This window comes from Juglans regia, chromosome 1 (genome assembly GCF_001411555.2).
Source record: "Juglans regia cultivar Chandler chromosome 1, Walnut 2.0, whole genome shotgun sequence".
NCBI lineage: Eukaryota > Viridiplantae > Streptophyta > Magnoliopsida > Fagales > Juglandaceae > Juglans > Juglans regia.
The window spans coordinates 29,372,602-29,393,321 of NC_049901.1; the positions used below are offsets into that span (position 1 = coordinate 29,372,602).

The 20,720-nt window shown below is 36.5% G+C and overlaps 2 protein-coding genes across 2 annotated transcripts; one reads left to right on the forward strand and one right to left on the reverse strand.

The window, feature by feature from the left end:
• The first annotated feature begins 6,066 nt into the window (after positions 1–6,066).
• LOC109019202 (pentatricopeptide repeat-containing protein At3g56550) lies at positions 6,067–8,484 on the forward strand. Its single transcript, XM_019001448.2, has one exon. The coding sequence runs from the start codon at positions 6,179–6,181 to the stop codon at positions 7,919–7,921; it is 1,743 nt and encodes a 580-aa protein (XP_018856993.1). The 5' UTR covers positions 6,067–6,178; the 3' UTR covers positions 7,922–8,484.
• A 3,163-nt stretch (positions 8,485–11,647) lies between these two features.
• LOC109019209 (4-hydroxyphenylpyruvate dioxygenase) lies at positions 11,648–15,500 on the reverse strand. The gene is made up of 2 exons (XM_019001459.2): positions 14,041–15,500; positions 11,648–12,237 (listed from the first exon to the last, which is right to left on the reverse strand). The coding sequence occupies exons 1-2, from the start codon at positions 15,378–15,380 to the stop codon at positions 12,051–12,053; spliced, it is 1,527 nt and encodes a 508-aa protein (XP_018857004.2). The 5' UTR covers positions 15,381–15,500; the 3' UTR covers positions 11,648–12,050.
• Positions 15,501–20,720: the final 5,220 nt, after the last annotated feature.

Here is a 20,720-nt window from a genome sequence, read left to right on the forward strand (position 1 = left end):
AACAACAAACTAGAAATAATGAAACATTAACATAAGTCTCCATAAACCGTCTAAATCCATTGAAGCAAACTTAAGAAATATAAATAACTTCTAACATCAACATTAATACCATGAAATACCCAACAACTATTCACTGCTAATCTTCTCCATAAACTCTAATACTGATCCTCAGCTGAACCATCAATGTCATATGAAATATTATGGAGATAAGGGAGGGTGAGTTATCAACAACTCAGTAAGCAGAGAACATATACCAGTGTATAAACATGAGCATTTACAGAAATCAGAATGCAGAACAAAACATTTTCATTTTCAGAGTGCGGAAGCAGAACATGTTATCAAAATATCAGAGCGAAGATTTAGAAATAATTTCATTCAAAATATTCTTTGGCATAACATAAAAGATCATCATCATCATCAGAACATCATATCAGAACAGAGGCCATGTATAATCTCCGTAGTAGGGTTGTGCATCTACGGATAGCCAAGCAGAACATAAAACACTCTGTCACCAAGGTGTGCACTCAAAACAAAGACCACTACTATAACCCATGGCAGAGCCAGATCCACTATTATTACCCGTGGTTGGGCCGTATCCACTATTATAACTCGTGGTTGGGCCGTATCCACTATTATAACCCGTGGTTGGGCCGTATGCCACTATTATCACCCGTGGCAGGGTCGTAACTGAACAGAACAGAAACAAAATCAAATTCAGAATCAGAGAGTCATGCCAAAGGTTTTCAGAAATCACGTCTTTTCCAAACAGTGTACTGAACAAAAATCTTCAGAACAGAACAAAATCATATCACAATATAATTTATGCACAAATTTCATATTCGCTCTCATTTTCAAAGTTCAGAAACAAAATATCAAAAATAAGCTCATGTTTACACCAGTCATGACAGAAAATACGTTCTTCTTAAACAGAATCTCATGAGTAATGCAGAACAAATATCTGAGGTTGTTTTCAAATTTCTTTTTATAGTAGAACATGCACATTTTCCAAAAAGGACCTCAGTTCATTTTATTTAATGCAAATTCTAGCATAGGAACCCCGCTTACCTGGACTTCTTAGCTTTTCAGAAATTTTCTCAAAATGTCGATAATTAACAATCGTCACCTATCAAATAATCAAGTAATTCCCGTAAATTTTCAATCAATCACGTATTTCGTATTTGAACCTAAGAACCTATTTAAATCCTCAAAACCTAGAATTCTAATAATTCTTATAATACCACCATTATCTAAAATCACCAATATCCACTTAGTCGAATCCGTACCGAATAAGAGATTTAATCGAGCAAATATTTAGGCATTTGTGGAATTCAATAAAAAGTAATCTTCAAAAATATCTAAAGTACCAACAATATATTATAAATTAATAGAATATTTAGACTACTTTAAAAGTCTTATAAAATACGCCATGCAAAACTCCTCAAAAAAAATTAGAGTTTTTGTTAACAATATTGTTAAAATATTTTCTACACAAAAAAAAATGCTTTATGAGACTTAAACCCAAAACTCATTTTAACATAACAACAAAAATAAATAAATTGATAAATGCCCTTCATCCGAAACACATTTTAGTAAAAAAAACACCAACTTAGTTGATGTTTTAAACAAACGGGCGAAACGGTAAAATCGTTCTTCTCCTACCAGTTACTCTAGACAACCACAACTTCCTTTTTAAGTAACTGTTATAACAGCAAAAACTAAAATTAGAAGAGGCAAAAATGCGAGTGACGGTAGGGACATACTCAAGAGAAAGAAACTCGAGGCAGCAACACCGTGGGAGTGCGACAGACGCTGGACAGAGGTGGTGATGACTTTCCTTGACGGCGTCGCATGGGAAGAGAGGGAGAGAGAGCTGAAACCGAGAGAGAGAGAGAGAGAGAGAGAGAGAGAGAGAGAAATGGTGAGAGAACAAGAGAGACCGAAAGGAAAGGACCCTCAACCAGAAGTGGCGCGAGCTTACTGTGGGAAAACTGAGGCAGCGTGCGGAGGACCGGGGTGGGGGAAAGTCCTCGCCGGTAGTTTCTGTGGAGGCACAGCGCGGTGAAGCTCTCGGTGGGGGGTGATTGCAGCGGCTGTAGGTTGCTCTGTTTTGGACAGTTAAAACAGAGGATTTTCGGGCTGGTAATGGAGGCGTTGGGAGGTGGCTTCGTGGCTATTTTCGAGCTGGTAATGGAGGCGTTGGGGGGTGGCTTCGTGGCTAAGGTTCTGCGTGGACTGGGTCCGGGGAGTGGCGACTCACTGCCTGGGCTGGTGCTCTGTTTTTCGGAGGTACAACCAAGAAGGTGTTTACACGGAGTGGGTGGTGGCGCCCGGCTTGAGTGGTGGACTTTGTGTGGTTGTCGTTCCGTGTGCGTGAAACAAAGGTTGGGCGCTGCAGGGTGGTGAACTAGTTAGAGGGCGAGCGCTGTTTGCCAAGAGGAGAAGAAAAAATATATATAATGGGCTGAGGTTTCGCGTAGGAGGGCAGCAGCGGAAGCATCCTTCGAATACGTACAAATATAAATATATAAGTGGAGAAACAAGAAAAGAAAACCCTAGAGAGCCGAGAGAGGGACGTGCGCGCGGACGTGCCGTGAGTGTGCATGGAGTTGGCGAGAGGAACACGACAGGAGTAAAGAAAAAAAAAAAGATGGAAATGAGAAGAAAACAAACAAAAACAAAAATAACTAATTAAACATGCGGGGAGAATAAAAGAATAAAATAAACAATCAAGATCTCCAAATTAAAAGAAAAATCACTACTCAAATTCGTAAAATAAAAACTAAAAAAAATAAAATAAAGCTCAAATAAATAACTAAATAAAAAAAATAAAGTCCAACCATACCAATTTTGGATCTGGGTGTTACAACTAAGATGTACCGAGATCTGAAGGAAAGATTTTGGTGGAAAGGAATCAAAAAAGATGTGGCAGAATTCATTATGAAATGTTCGGTATGCCAATTGGTGAAAGTGGAACATCAACGACCAGCAGGAGAACTACAACCACTACCAATTCCCAAATGGAAATGGGAAGATGTGTCGATGGACTTCGTAATAGGTTTGCCAAGGACGTCAACAGGAAAGAATTCGATTTGGGTTATAGTCGACAGACTAACAAAGAGTGCACATTTTCTGCCTTTAACCAAGACGGATTCTATGGAGAAGTTATCCCGAATTTACGTTAAGGAAGTAATTCATTTGCACGGAGTGCCAAAGTCTATAGTTTCAAACAAAGATACAAGATTCACTTCACGTTTCTAGCAGAGTTTACAGAAGATATATTGCAGTCATGTGTGTTGGAACTAAGTGGCAATTGGGAGAGTCATTTACCTTTGATAGAGTTTGCCTACAATAATAGTTTCCAAGCTACAATACAAATGGCACCTTATGAGGCACTTTACGAAAGGAAGTTCAGATCACCGTTGTATTGGGATGAAATTGGAGAAAGGAAAATTATAGGGCTCTAATATTTTGCAAGAGGTACGGATGCAAGTAGCAGTGATTCTGGAAAGAATGAAAGCGGCCCAAAGTCAACAGAAAAATTATGCCGACAAATGACATAGAAATCTAGAATTTTCTGTAGGTGACTTAGGTGTACGTGAAAATTTCACTCATGCAAGGAGTGGTATGGTTTGGCAAAAAGGGGAAGCTGAGTCCCATATATGTTGGACCATTTGAAGTGGTGGAAAAGATTGGTGCAGTATCATATCGATTAAATGTTTTGATGTTTTTTTTTTTTTTTCCTTTCTAACAACTAAATGGACAGAAACATTTTATGGTTTTTTCTTAACTCTATTCTTCATGTGACTTTTTATTGGTGGTCAAGAAACATGTAGGCTTTGATTTAAAAAATGAAATAAATAGAGTTTGAATGTTGCATCAATATTTTTTTCATTAAAAACATTCATAACATGTAGGCTTTGATTTGACAAAAAAAAAACTAGTGCAACTCAGAACCCGACTTCCGAGTTTTTAAAATTCTGCTTCAATCCGGGTTTCATCTAGAGTTTGACCTGGGCTAACCTGGTCCGAGTTCCAGCCCGATTTTGAAACCCGAGTTCCCAGGCCGGAGCCCGGATGAACAGTACTAATCCAAAGAATGTCGCAACTTCATTTATGTAGTCTATCTTTTTTTATTTATTTTGGGGCGAAGGGAAGCAGAATAGCAAATGAAAAAAAAAATCAATGCATAGGGTGCAAGAAAATTCCTCAGCAACTTTATTCAACTTCTCCCTCGCATTCGGCAATAGTTGAGAAAGGTCACCATCCCATTTGTAAAATTCTAGTTCCTTCTTGTTTAGAATCAGTTATGCTACTTGAATCGTATTCTCAGTATTCAAAGAATATCAAGATGAGCCATATTACTATAACAAACAAAATAGAAATCGTGAGAGAGGTGTTTTACCTTGTTGAATTAGGACTGAGGTAGGGAACGACTTCCTCGAGATGACGAAGGGAATGACGGACTGCAACTGATGAAGGGGACAATGGTTAGGGCTGAGGAAGGGGATGTACTCTAAGGCAGAGGTGTTAGACTAGGTTTGGCAACGACGAACTCGATCTAAGAAGGGGACAACGGGTCCTCTCTTGAGGAAGGGGACGACGACAACACAAACTTGATTTGAGAAGGGGACATCGGCTTAGGGCTAAGGAAGGGAATGGATGTTATGAGGAAGGGGATGAAAGCACCAAAGGACTCATTCTTAAGGTAGGGGTTTTTTCACGTACGTGAAAAAGACCCGTAGGGTGTGCGCATGCAGTCTCCATTTAGGAACTGTAAATAGAATTTTTCTAAATTAAATTTAAAGATGATTCAATTTTATGCATAGTGGGAAAAAAACGATTAGGGTTGTGAGATAATTGGTGTAATAATTAGTAATAAAGAGTGCATTTCTATTTTAGAAGACGTTCCAAAGCCCCCACCTTAAAAAAATGTCTGGGGTTACACAAGAATCTCTTAATCGATTTAATCTTTGTAATGCGTAGGGGTGGGCAGCAGGCCCCCCGCCCCGCATCTAGGGCCCCTAGAGGGGGCTGGTGGCGGGGAGGGCCCAACCTCGCCCCACCCCCACTTACGTTTATATATATATATATATTATATAAACATAAATATATATTTATATTTTACAAATTAAGTATATATAAATATATATTACAATTTGTTAGACTCATTCACAAAATATATACTAGCAAATTTATTACATAAAGATTATAGTCATATTTACAAATTTAAATTTATAATTTAGATTTAAAAATATATTTTTTATTACTTTTGGACATAAAAATAATTTTTAAACCAAGTAAAATGTAATATTTTTTTCTTTACGTAGACGAAGACGGGACGGGTTGGGAATTTGCCCCGCACCCCGCTCACCAGGGTGGAGGACGAGAGTGAAAACCCCACCCCTCCACCCCATGCGGGGAGGGGTGCGGGGAAGGGGTGGCCCCGCCCCGTAAGGGCTGGTAGCACCCCTAGTAATGCGTATCTGCAGGTGTATTTATCGAGTTTGAGGTGCCAACATGAAGAAGTCATCCTCTTGAGTCAGAGCAGAGCTGAAGTGGAGTAGGATTTTGAATTGGATTTTCAAAATTTTGCTCAACCCTACTCATTGCCAACCACAAAAACTTTAGGATGGTTCTACTCCCATCACTGGGTGGGGCTCCAACTGGTTGCTTTTGTTTTTGTTTTATTTTTATATACATTTATTTTTTTAATACTTTGAAATATATTTTTTTAAATTATAATATTATTAAAAAATACTTACTTAATCATTAAGTTAAAAAAATTAAAAAAATACCCGATGGGAGCAATAGCTTTTTCCAAAACGTTAATTTTCCAAAACTTTAACGTTGTCATCTGGTCTCCCAACGATGCGTTTCACTCAATTTCAACCCTTGCCTTTTTTTGCGTAAACTTATCGTGCACATCTATTTAATCGCCCATTCTACGATTCATTGCTCTTAGTGCATACTTTAACCTAACACTAGATAATAAGTAGAGCCACATAGATAACGTCAACTCTTTACATAAATTAATTAAATGAACTGAATAATACTCAGGCCCGGAAGGCACGCGCAACAGAGACGGCGGAAAATAAGTTTTTTCCGTTTTTTTTTTTCAAATAATTGTCTCGTGATCTCATTTATTTATAGAATTTTGCAAAGGTCAGAAACCTGAGAGATGTCCAAATCCGACACCATCCTTAAGCTGTTACAAGGCTGTAACTGTATCAGAAGGCTTCACAAAATCCATGCACTCGTCATCACTAACGGTCTCCAACACCACACTCCCGTTTCCACCAAACTCCTCAACTTTTGTGCCATCTCGGTCTCTGGCTCCTTGGCCTACGCTCAACTTCTCTTCCATTGCATTGATAACCCACAAACTCAGGCTTGGAACTCCATTATCAGAGGTTTCGCCAAGAGCCCTTCTCCTATCCAAGCCATTCTATACTACAATGACATGGTCTTCGCTTTGGTTGCTCGGCCCGACACTTTCACCTTCTCGTTTGTTCTCAAGGCCTGCGAGAGAGTTAAGGGGGAGAGAAAGTGCAGAGAAGTCCATGGGACAATAATAAGATGTGGATATGAGAGTGACGTTGTTGTTTGTACTAATCTTCTTAGGACGTACGCGCTAAATGGGTCCATTGATCTAGCACAAAGGGTGTTTGATAGTTTGTCTGAAAGAGACCTGGTTTCTTGGAATTCAATGATTTCGTGCTATTCGCAGGCTGGGTTTCACCATGAGGCATTGAAGGTATACGATAGGATGAAGAACGAGACTACCGGCCTCGATGGATTTACACTTGTTGGGTTGCTTTCCTCTTGTGCTCACGTAGGTGCATTGAATTTTGGGGTTCATTTGCATGGCATTGCTCTTGAAGAGGGGTTTGTGGAAAATATTTATGTTGGAAATGCACTAATCGATATGTATGCAAAATGTGGTAGCTTGGATGATGCTCTTCGTGTCTTCAATAGCATGCAGAAGCGGGATGTTTTTACATGGAACTCAATTATTGCTGGGTGTGGAGTGCATGGTCGTGGGGATGGAGCAGTCTCTATCTTTAGGCAGATGTTGATGGCAGGAGTTCAACCAAATTCTATTACATTCACTGGTTTGTTGTGTGGATGTAGTCACCAAGGTTTGGTTGAGGAGGGTGTTGAATATTTCCACATGATGAGCTCCAAGTTCAATTTGAAGCCTGGAGTTAAGCATTATGGATGCATCGTAGATTTGTTTGGACGAGCTGGGAAGCTTGAGAAGGCGCTTGAAATAATAGAGACTTCTCCAACACCAGATGATCCAATCCTATGGCGAATTTTGCTTGGCTCTTGTAAGATTCACAAGAATGTGAAAATAGGAGAAACTGCCATGAGGAATCTGATGCAGCTTGGGGAATCAACTGGAGGGGACTGTATATTGCTTTCTACAATTTATGCTGGAGCCAAAGATACTGCTGGTGTATCAGAGATGAGAAAAATGATTAAAAGCCAAGGAATGAAAACAACCCCAGGTTGGAGCTGGATTGAAGTTGGTGATCGTATTCATAAATTTGTCGTGGATGACAAGTCCCATCCTGGTTACGATGAAATTTATCACAAACTGAGAGAAGCAATCCACCAGGCTACCTTGTTTGGTTATGTGCCAGAGAAATCTTTTATCAATGTGGCTGGATTGATTACCGAAGAGTGCCTGGAAACTTCCACATCATATCATAGCGAGAAGTTGGCAATTGCTTTCGGGTTGGCAAAAACTTCAAAAGGAACACCTTTACGAATTGTAAAGAATTTAAGAGTTTGTAGAGATTGCCATTCGTTTACCAAATACATTTCGAGAGCGTTTAATCGGGAAATAATTGTTAGGGACCGAGTTCGTTTCCATCACTTCAAAGGAGGACTTTGTTCTTGTAAAGATTACTGGTGATGACTGATGATACTCGTTGACTTTTCCCCTGTAAAATATCGCAGCCCAGTGCCAATACCTTAGAATCTAGAAGGCCACATCATTGTGTTACAGTTTATAAACAATTATGATGTGATTCATTGTTTCACATGCGAACAGGTCATTTGGGATTTTTTCTTGTGAACGGGATACATTTCTCACCCGAGAAAGTGGTTTCACATGCTAACAGGTCATTTGGGATTCGGAGAATTTCTTGCTTTCCTTGTTTTTATCAAATTTCGCCCTTTGAACGATGTCTGAAGGATCAAATTGACAGATGTGATTCATTGAACCAGGGTGGATGGTTTGCGGAGATAGTGACCTGGATTTTGTGCATTGTCCTTGTGCAGTTTTTGGTCATCTGGTGTTCATTGGTTGGTTGGATGATTTTGAAAGACATTTTCTCACGATCCCTATGGGCAGTTTTACCCCCATAGTTACAATATCATATAAAAGGGATTATTGCCCTAATAATAATAGAAATTGAAGGTATCATTGAATTCTGTAGCTCTGCTGCACTTTTTTTTTAACCAGGTTAATGCAGGATTGTGACGTTACCTTGTGAAATTTTCGTGCTTTATATATGCCCATAGGAGGGACTGTTGACAGATTTTCTTGGCTTATTCTCGCAAATTTTAAGGTGACAAATTGGATCAGGTACAATATAAGGTTCTTGTCTGCTAAAATTACCAGGGAAATGTGGTCTGCTTTTCTTATTTCTTAAAAAATCATAGAAGTATGAACCGATTTAACATGCACCCAATCATAGTATTTTTTTTGTTTTATATATGTATTTTGAGCATTCCGGCCGGCACAGCATGCACCCCCGACTTCACCATTTTGCTTAGGATCTCTCATAGTTCATAGCTTAATGTCGATATCGTTCTGGTAAATGGTTGTCTATGTGACAGAAGGAAAGTTAAAGTTTATCCAGTAGATAATGAATAAGAAATCTTGGCATTGAATTTTCTTCTCTTGGCGTTGTGAATGCTGGCTACACGTTTTAGTACCATGTATGTACATCATAAATACGGTTTTTTTTTTTTTTAACTTTTCGTTATTACAATTATGATGCTATTCCTCAGTGGTGGTGACCTTGCCTCCATTGCTACTTAACTCTGCAACCATGCAAAGTTTTTAAATTGCTTTCCTGAGATGTTATGACATAATTTTTAATTTATAATGTAATGCAAATTAGGGGTGAGCACCGACTTAGTTGGCGTTTAAATCTAAACTCCGATTCCAACTTGTTGGAGCGGAGTCGGATTTGGGTGTTCAGCGTTGTGCTTCTTTTTTTTTAGCTTCATATTTAGTCCATTTAAAAAAGAATTTTTTGTAGGCTTTTAAATATCAATTTTTTGAAAAAATTGAAAACTAAAAATAAATCATTCACTGCTAATTTACTTCTATACTAATATCTAACTTATTTTTATATTAGACATATACTATAGTGTCTAATTACATGTTATCATACTATAATATTACATATTATTTTGTGTCTAATTACATGTTATTCTACTATAATATTAAATGTTATTATATTGTACTAGCGTCTAACTTATTTATAACTTATTTCTATACTAAATTTATTTCTAGTATCTAATTACATATTATTATACTTTAGTAAATTGGTATTATGTGTTATTAATTTATTATACTAGACTTACTAGTTATTTATATAGTAGTGTCTAATTTATTTCCATATAAGACTAATACTATAGTATCTAATTACATGTTATTATACTAATGTCTAACTTATTTCTAACTCAATTATATACTAAACTTTCTAACATCTAATTACATGTTATTATACTTTACTAAATTAGTATTATGTATTAACTTATTATACTAGGCTTTTTTAAATACTAGTGTCTAACTTATTTCTATACTTGATTATGTATGGTAGTAATACTATAATGCTTGCATATACTAAACTATTATTAGTCTATTTATAATATAGTATAAGTATATTATTTTATAATAATTAGCTCATACTAGTATATTATTGAATTTAACTATATAAGTTCTAGTTATATAACTATATAATTATACTAGTATATATGATAAATATATAGATAAATACATATTTTTATAACATATATACAATATCGGTGTCGGAGTCGGATTCAGATTCGACTGAAAAAATAGAAAAAAAATCCAACTCTGACTCTATTTTGTCGGAGTCAGAGTGGAGCCGGAGCGGAGTCGGATTCGGAGTTGGATTTTTGGATATTTGCTCAGCTCTAATGCAAATTCTTGTACTTGGAGAAAATGTTAAAATGTGAGATACGGTTTAATTTTATTGGTTAAAAGCATCTTACTGATCTTGATGCACTCATGGAATGAGGCATGAGTTGAGAATCATGAACATTGAGCAGATGTGATACTTCCTTTTACTTCTTTCTTTTGACATCTATAATTATGAATGGTAAGTTTAGGTATTGTAAAAATCCTATAATTGTATTGCCTTGCTACATTTTTATAAAACTTTCATAGAGCTAGAATTACAAGATTCCATAAATAATGAGTGAAGTCAACCTTCTCTAGATTTAAAAAATTAATGGAGAACTTGGTAAAATAAGTCTTATGCAATTTTCTAAATAAAATCTAAAATACTATAAATAGAAACATGATAACAAGACATCATAGTCTCTACTCCGAGAGCCATGCCTTGTCCCACAGCTTTGTCATCAAATTCAATTAAGGCATTTAAAACAAAAATGAGTATAATACTTGGCAAGTAAGCACACCAAAAGTCAACATTATAGCAAAGAAATTTCATTCTACAAAAGGACAATCAATTCCAACAATCATTCATCGACATTTACATTAATTAATTTCTACTTACTTGTAACACCCCACTTAAAAATGCCCTAGGCATTGACTAATTTGAGATAAGAATATTTTTAGATACTTGGGTTGGCAAAAGAGCAGTATATTTTGAGTTTAATAAATTTTTGAAGCTCGATTAATTTAAAAATATTATTTTAAAATATTTTTAGTACTTTATCAATTTTGAGGATAAGGAGTCAATAGGCCGCCCATAAGGGAATGACACATGACATATTGAAAAGTTGCCACATTAATGGACTAAGTAATTTGAGTTAAATATTTGATAGAATTGGAAAAGACCCAAAGAGTGGTTTACTAATAGCCCAAGCTTTTTGGATATAAAGACTTATGAGAGACTAAAATTTTAGGCCATACATGATAAATATAAGACTTTAGGGTCTTAATTCACTGAGTATGTAATGGACTAAAGATAAGATATTAAAAAATCTGAGGCCCAACTTGAGAGATATGATATATTGTAAAAGTCATTAATTAAAATAGAAAAAATAAATTTTGGTTGATGTATTATAAAAAACAAAATACAAAAATCATTGAAAGTGCTCTTATTTGTGATAAAGACTACGCTTGTCAGCTAATGAATCCGTAAGGGAAGTATCAAACAATCAAATTAAGAGTATAATGAACAAATTCATTTTAAAAAGTAGAGTATTATGTCTAGAGGCCAAACCACAACAAACCATTTTAATATTTAAGCTTTAATAATAATAATAATAATATATTGAGTTGCACATTAAAATAACAGATATATTTAGGTATTTACACTTCCAAAATATGCCATCTGGTGCTTAAAAGATTGAAGTTGCCCTCGTGAGCTTCGAACTATGAAATTCCAGAACTTGTGTTGGGAAAGTAGCATCACAAAAATAAAACTTCATGTTATAATAGCTAGCTCTACATACGCTAACAAAGCTTCAAAATGACCCATTTAACTGATTTCATACATTTAGCTGAACTTCATGTTATAATTTTTCACCGTTCAAGACACATACATACTGCAGAACAGAAGATCCCAGAAATTAGTCCTGTTTGGAAATGCTTACAATTACAGCCGAGTGCGAGTGCCTCGTCGGTGATAAACTTCAGCGAACTATCTAATCATGTTGACACCATTTTGAAGTGGACAATAATGAAAGCTTGCTACACAATTTTATCTATCATTTATCCACCAATTCTTTAAAATAGTATGACCGACCTGGCTTCAGCAACCAACTACCTTATTCTTGCAGTAATACACCATGTGGCTGAAAGGATTGAATTCTCATGCAGAAGCCGCTTCAGGAATTCGTTTGGCTTGGAGTGTCTTCTCATATTCCTCAATGGATTTGAATAGCTCCGAGAAGTTACCCTTCCCAAATCCTCCACATCCACCTTTTTGGTACACCTTCCCTTCCTCATCCTTGAGCATACAACCTACTCTCTGAATTATCTCTATAAATATGGTAGGCCTGTCCACAAAAGAAACAATAAATTAAATACAACGAAAACAGGGGGTGTCATCTTTCAAACCCCAAACACTACACACTTTTCCTTTGGGCTGCCTGATTAGCATTAGGACCACAGGCCCTCAGGAAAGCAATTTGTAGTTAATGACTCGCTACAATAGCACTATTGATCGCACAAACCTTTTACCAAGGAGAGGAAAGTGTGCAGAGAGTTTCATTAGAACCTGTTGTTTTGCATATGCACATCACATACCTAAACTTATGTAATGATTTCTCGGCATCAATACGAGTTTGCTTGTCATAGAAACAAAGAGAGAAGAAGGGAAAAAAAAAAACAACAAACTTCATAATTTGAAAACTGAATGGAAATGGAATGGTTAGCCATTTATCCTCAAACGGCATAAATTCTTTATGACATGCTAAGAATTAAGAAAGCTACTTATCATTACAGTGATTTAACAGGAGAAATATGCCTTGATGTCGTCTAAATTAGGAATTTACTGAATCTGTGCAGAAGTAGAGTCATCAGATGCAGACTGTTGGAGAATTAATAAATCATCTACATTATAAAGATCTGTAGTATATAGATCAGCAGAAAATACTTGTAGGCCTAAGATACTTCATTTTTTTGGTTGAGATGGCCTGAGAGACATTATTTCAGCACGTAAAAAGGGAGATTGACCAGGAACTCAACGTCTAAAGCTCTAGTTTGCCTTGTTCTTAAACAAGACGTAAACAACTAGCTGCTCGCATGAGTAGGCTTCCTCTTCTAATAAAACTTTCTTATACTCATCCAAAAGGGGAAATGGCAATAACTTATTTACCCTTAAAAGAGAAAAGAAAGAAATAAAGCATCATATATGTAGGAGACATGATCCGATAATGGCCCATACATAAGTAAACCATTTGAAAATGCTAAGGAATGACACAGAGCCGCTCTAGTGACACCGTAGCCCTTAGTCTACAGGAGGGGTGAGGGGACAAGACCAGCACTGAGGACAAAAGAAAACATTACACTAGAGGGAAACTAGAGAGTTTTTAATTCTAATTCCTCTTTCACTTCTTCATCTGCATCTTCTTCAGCTTGTAATAGAAAGAAAAAGAGAGATTGAGAACTTGTAATCTATACATTTTTTAAGTCAATTATCTGACCCCTATGAACATAGGCCTCAATACCGAGCGACATAACCCATATGTCATCTATTTATTTTTTTATGCAATATATTATCAGTAATCATCAACTGCTTGCACCCATTATCCAACCACTACCACAATAAACAAAATGGCATCTGCTATTGAATCCTCCACTAATCCGCCAACCTAGGCCATACTACGCACTGTTGACCAACAAGCCCGGGACATGCCCTGACACTATCCAAATTTAGGTTCAATGGCATATTTTCAGAACAGAAAAAGTTAAATGGACATTGCTGCGTTATTACAATTTCTGAACCGCACTAACTTGGCAAGAGGGCTCCCACGTTAAAATTGGCGTTAAGCAACCAGAGCATATGACATGCGGTTTACAAAGTTACATTTGACTCGCCTAGCATCACAGAAAAGGTTTGTTGACAAGTAATGAAGGAAGCTAATACAAATTTTATTATATAATACCAGTATACCATGTTCTCATCCAACTCCTATGCACGTGTCACTACCAATCCTATATATTTTTAGGCGGCATATAATCCTTTCTTGATTTTATAAAAAGAAAAAAAAAAAACAAACAAACTAAATGCTCTGAAAGTTTTCAGGAAAGAAAAAGCAAATAGCACATAATTTTGCAGATAGTTACAGAGGATATACCTATCTCCAACAGGCTTGGTGAAGATTTGCAGCAAGGTCCCCTGATCATCCCTATCAACCAAAATCCCCAACTCCTCGCAGTCCTTAATCTGCTCATCCGTCAACACATCCCCGGCCCTATGCTTCAGTTTCTTATAATAGGTGGGCGGCGGCGACGGCATGAACTCGAAGCCACCAATCCCACTACGTTTCCTCATCTCTCTCAATGTCCTGAATATGTCCTCGCTCACCAAAGCCAAGTGCTGCACCCCTGACCCCTCGTTGTGCTCCAAGTACGTTTGTATCTGGCTCTTCCTCTTTGTTCCATAAACCGGCTCATTCATTGGCAGTAAAACCAATTCATCGTTGTTCGCCAAGACCACCGAGTTTAAGCCGCTCTCGCTGGTACCCACGTCTTCCGCCGTAAACTCAGCAAATTCATGGAATCCAGTGAAGTTTTTCACATAGGCAACAGCCGAGGATAGTTCTGGAACGTTGCCAACGGCGTGATCCAAACGTCGAATCCCAAAATCCAGAGGGTAGGACGACTGCTTGTCCACGGGTTCGAATTTGGGCAAAAACCAGGAGTCCGGGCTGTCAGAGTCTTGGTGGTCATGGTTAGGGTTCTTGTAGCTGACATAGCGCAAAACGACATCACCGTAGAGGTGCACCTCGGAAAGAGTGGCGTGGTTGTCGAGGAGAACTGGTGGGGAGACGGGCTTGGCGCCGTGGGAGACACTGGCGTGGAAGGCGAAATCGGCATCATCGACCTGGACAGCAATGGCACGGACGGCGAGGCCATGTGCGGAGGAGAAAGCGCGAGAAGCGGCGTGGTCGAAGGTGGGGATGGACGCCGTGGCCGTGGGGCTGAAGTTTTCCATGGAGGCTATGGATGGGGAGTAGGGGGAAGTGAAGAGGAAGCAGAGCTGGCCGGAGCGGAGGAGGTAGGAGGCGTGGGTCAAGTTGCCGGTGGAAAGGTCGGACTTGGCAACGATGGGCATGCCGAGGCCCCAGGAGAAGCGACGGGCAGAGTTGGTGGCGTCAGTGCACCAGAACTCGACGTGGTGGAAGCGCTGAACGCCGAATCGATCCGACCTGGGGTTGGTCCGAACGAACTTGGAGAAGCCGAGGAGCTGGAACTGGGTCTCATCAGCGTCAGAGTCATTATTACCCATTGTTTTGGGTTTTGCAAAGGGAAGGGGAGGAGGAGGAGACTGACAAATGAGATTGTGGCGGAGTCGTCTTAGTTGCTTAAAATAGACGGTGGCTGGTGTTCCAGTTGTCGTTTTCTGGACACGCAAATAGGATTGGAATTGGATGCGCGGATAACGTGGCAGGTTTATCCTGGTGATCGTAGTCATAAAGACTTCTTGGTTTTGCTTCTTCAAAGAGACGGATTATTATAAGAGGAGACTTATTGGTGGCCGGGGAGGATAGAATTGGTCAGTGGAAATTTTGCTGGTGAAAATGCGTGATTTGCCATCCCTTACAAATAAAAATGCCATCCACGTTATGTTAGCAAATAACAATCGTATGACTGAAAAGACTCAATTTAGGTTGCGTTTAGTTACTTGACCAAACTTTAATTCAGATTTATAATCTTTCAACATCTAAATATTTAATTTTTAAATCATTAAATTTAATTTAAAATTTTTTTATATATAAGACTCACAATAATTTTTTTTAACTCAACATCTCTTTATATGCGGGACTTAACTTTTTTTAACTTCTCATAAATATATATATAAATTTATTTTAACATTCAAACATATCAAAACTCATTTTAGATAGACTCCACATAACTCACTCTAATAGGGATGTAACCGGCCTGATTTTGGACAAAACTTAAGATCCGAACTGGTATGTACCGATTTTATATTTTCAAAAACTGATTACGTACCCGTTACCCCTAAATCAGTACATTCAATCTTACAGATTTTTCGATTTTAATAAAATACAAATTTGTAAAAGAAAATCTGTTTATAAAAAAAACTGCTTTAAAAATAGTATTAGCTATATCATTATTTTCCCCCAAAAAAATATATCATTATTTCATATTGTTTGGATTAAAAAAGGACCTACCGAAATTCTGCATTCTGTTGTACATGATGAACTGTTTTCATTGTTGATTAATGAGATGAATGTTTTTCTTTTAAAAAACTAGTGATATAGTATTAGACTATTAGTATTAGGTCATAAAATATAAATTATAATTAATATACATTATATACTAATGTATATTAGTATTACTAATTTACTAATATATTATGTACTTATCAAAAAGAATATATTAAGAATTTATTAGGCCATAAAAATTTGGTAATAATATTTGAGTGATTTTCTTTTTTTTTTTTGTAAATAATATTTTAGTGATCTTATTTCCAACTTTGGAATATAAATTCAAATCTTTTGATATTTAGGATTTTTTTTTTTCAATTGATGTAATTTATCAATTTCAGTTTAAAGTTTTACAATTTCAATTTATTTTTAAATTAATTTATATTATTATATATTATATATAATATAAAAAATATTATATATAATATTTTAAAAAAATTAAAATATATATTATATAGAACCGGTTCAGGCCCAAAAAGCCTAGAAGTAGAACCGGATCGGTTCCGGCCGGTTTTGTCATTACAGAAATTGATTCTGGACCGGTTTGACTAGTTCGTTCTAGTTCGGTCCGGTTTTCTAGTTTTTCATTTTTTTTTTACATCTCTACACTTCACCATCTTAACTTACTACTATTCATAGAAAGCTCAATATCCAAACGCAACCTTAGATAAACATGCCAACCATATCCAAGACCAAACCTCATTTCAAATTTGGAAAGAGCATATTTGGATAATGAAATGATATGATAAAATTTCAAAATGTTTTATAATTTCTTTTTCAAATATCAATCAAAAATAAAATATTTTTCAATTTCAAATATTCAATTTTTTCATATAATCATTATTTAATCATTAGAACTTTTACAAAATTCAAAATAAAACACAAAAAATAATTCAATTTTTTCAATATACAAACACATATATTATTAAAAAAATTATATTCAAATTATTTTTTAATTTTATAATATTTTTATTCAGTTTTTTCCCTCGTTTTTTAATACCCAATAAAATATCTTAACTCAAATAATTTTTACTATTATTTACAAAATTCTAATATACTTCAAATGTCCACACCAACCCTAAATAAATAAGTAGGGGTAGGCATGAGAGCCCCGTACCCCATTACCTCGCCCCCGTCTGTCCCGTCCCGCCCCGCCCCGCCCCGCATGGAGAAGGCCTAGCGAGGACGGGATAACCCCAGTAGGGCCCCACCCCGACCCCCGCTCCGCTTCACATATATAAAAAAAAATAGTTTTTTTATATTTATATATATATATATAAATATATTGTATATAGATATATACAATTTATTAAAAACTTGAAATTGTATTTAAGTTATTAGATTGTCTTAGCCTCCTTGGCCAAAGCAATCCAAAATCTAACTCTAATAAGTTTAAGTTCTTTTTGTATTTATAAATTTTAATTTATAATTTTAATTATATTATAATTTAAGTCTAAAAAATATTTTTGGACTAAAAAATATTTTTTAAGATCCAATGTGTTGGCCTAGGTAGGGGCAGGGTAGATGGGGTTTTTTCCCCCCACCCCTGGCACCTGGGAGGGGGAAAAAACCCCACCCCCCGCATGGTGTGGGGTAGGGTGCGGGGAAGGGCCTCCCCCGCCCCGCACCATGCAGGTAGCAGCCCTATAAATAAGTGTCTTGAGTCAATTCAATAGGATCTATCCCTTCGGGAAAAAGTCTACCATGCATGACTTTACTAATTTGGGCTTGCAGAATTGAATCATTTCATAATATGTCATATACTATGTTCTCATATCCGCTTTCTCTAACTGATTTCGCCATCGATGTTGACGACTTGTTGTGGTCGCCATTGAGGCCACTGACAAACTTCTTGCTCTCTTTTGCTTGCCAAACCCATCTCCATGCCACCACCACACCATACAAGATACCTCCTCCAAGTTTCTCCTGGTGAAAGGTCTCATTCTCTCTCTCTCTCTCTCTCTCTCTCTCTCTCTCTCTCTTGTTCCATCCAATCTTTCATCCCCCCCATTAAGGATCGACGTAGTCACGCCCTATAACTGAGGGTTAATCCCTTTTAACCTGAAATCCACAAAATATAAAAACGTATATACAATAATCCTTCCATTTCGAATTTCTCAAAAATTCTTTCAAAGAAAGTAAACTCGATACTACTATGTATTTTTTAAAATCTCACAAGTCCATTCATGCCACCTATCATTTATCTCACATTTCTCCTATAGTGATATCCTATGCCATCTATTCCATCTGTCACAATCATCAAAATCATCTGAAAAAAATAGTGGAGATAAACAGGTGAGACCATCGACTCAGTAACCAGCGAACTTATATTAGTGTATAAACATGAGTTAGTTACATAATGTAGAAACAAATAGTCTCAAAAAATAATAGTGATATTTCCAGATACATTTCATTAATATAATAATATAGATAAAAGACTTTTGGTATATATATAACTGAAAGAAGATCATAACATAACCGAGACAATGTTTAAGTCTCGTGGAAGAGTTGTGCAAACCCCGACCGCAACTAAGCAAAAACAAAAGTGAAATATGCCCCTTATAAACTCAGTGAACTGAGTGTTGGTACCAAGATAATAACAGAGGCTACAGTTTTACACCTGTGGTATGATTAGAACGAAAGAATAAACATAATGTTATGCCACAGGGTCTTCGAATACAATACAATATTATAGCAGAGTACTGTCCAGATAAATGTCATATAATCATATAAAAATTTCAAACTTCATATTCACTCTTTATATAGTTGAGAACAGAGTACTAAAAATTGTTTATATCTACATAAATCATCAAAGAAATATTTAATTTTCTTATTCAAATATAAAGAATAGTACATAAAATGACTGAGGTTGATTTGATAACCAAATATGCTAGTTTCTCATAAAATCAACCTCAATTAGTTTAGCAAAGTGCATAGGAGTGCCAACTACTTGACTTTGTAGTGTACTATCTAAGTCTTGAACTCGAACATTAGCAGTATCTCAACCTAATCCAAAAAATATCACCACATATTAATAAATCATACTAGTACAAAACCAACCTATCTAACAAAATTTTATAACCTGAACCAGAGCTCCAAAGAGCCAAAATCCCTCTTTTAACCTATTACAGGTAATTTCGACATTACAAACATCAACCCAAAGTTTCCATCTACTAGAGACATGCACTTCCAAATTCCCTTTTCAATACTAGCACACCTAAAGGGTGTGTCAACCTCAACCCCTACTTCGGATTTAGCGGTGATTGAAGCATTGAGACATGCAATACAAGGTTAAACATTCATCGTAGATGACAATTAACATGCAATGAACGTATTATATTTATAACAGTATGCAATAATTGCAGTAGAATAATTAAAATGGTAATGAGTTGAGCAATTTACCATGGTACCAAAACAAGTCTATTAATCCCAAAAAAAACAAAAACAAAAACAAAAAAAAAAGTTTAATCACCATACAAAAGTTAGGGTCCCAAAACCAAGACCATCAAAACATTTTCTTTCACAACATAGAAAACCATCACATATCTTTAGGGTCCCTAAACCATCTCCAATATCTTTTGGATGTCTTTAAATAGCTTCAAAACATCACATATGATCTTTTCAGCTACCTCGAGCCCACTCTCAATTGAAGGACTCTGACTCTCTTTGACTATTGGGGGCTCTTCGCACTTATGTTTTCCTATCCTGCTCACTATCTTTAAGTTTTTTCACAACTTCTACCATTTTGAGATAAATGATAGTGGAAACTACCCTTATGAACCATGTGCACCTTCTAGTTACCTCTCGGTTACCCCTATTTACCGTGTGCACCTCCTAGTTACCGCACCACATCACAAGCCTTTCAACCAGCTATGGATACGTCATAACAAAGACACTTAGGTAGATCGACACACTTTCATCATGAGTTGTCTTGTACTTTTGGTAGATTGAAACACCTTCACCAAAAGCTTACAATATAATACAGCAGTTCGTATTTACTTATAATGTGTTGCATCCACTAGCATTAAGCGCTACTATTTCGCTTCATTCGAAATTTGTTAATTGTACTTCGTCAACCTAGGGGTTAACAATCTTATTTAGTCATTCTAGAGTGGACAATGAAGTTCCACTAGAATATTCCTATAATGTCCCGAAAGAAATTCCCGAGAATAATTCCTTTAAACCTTAGAAATGCCATAAAATCCCGACAGGATTTCATGAAATGAACTATCGAGTAGGTTTTAGCTCATTAGATTAATCTAATTTTGATCCTCTAAGGGGATAGACTACTGACTCAATCGGAAATGAGCAGCACAAAGGCTATCTTAAGTGCACGAGAGTGTCATGTAATAATTAGGAATAAATTCCTAAATTATCTCTTCAGGAAAAATGCTTAAAAATCAAAGTCGTGTAAAATGCTAAAAATATTTACAATAAAAAAATAAAAATAAAAGTGATGATATATACCATGAATGGAGAAGTGCAGTGAAAAGGAAAATTTATTGGTCGTGAACCAGAAAATTTAGTGATCATCATCAACCTGACTTCAGTAACCTCACCAACAGCACCGAAAACTTTCCTAA

Coding starts and splice junctions, on each gene's coding strand:
- LOC109019202 (XM_019001448.2), top strand. CDS start 6,179: ATGTCCAAATCCGACACCATCCTTAAGCTGTTACAAGGCTGTAACTGT.
- LOC109019209 (XM_019001459.2), bottom strand. CDS start 15,380: ATGACTACGATCACCAGGATAAACCTGCCACGTTATCCGCGCATCCAA. Junction 12,238..14,040: donor ACCAAGCCTGTTGGAGATAG/GTATATCCTCTG, acceptor TTTTGTGGACAG/GCCTACCATATTTATAGAGA.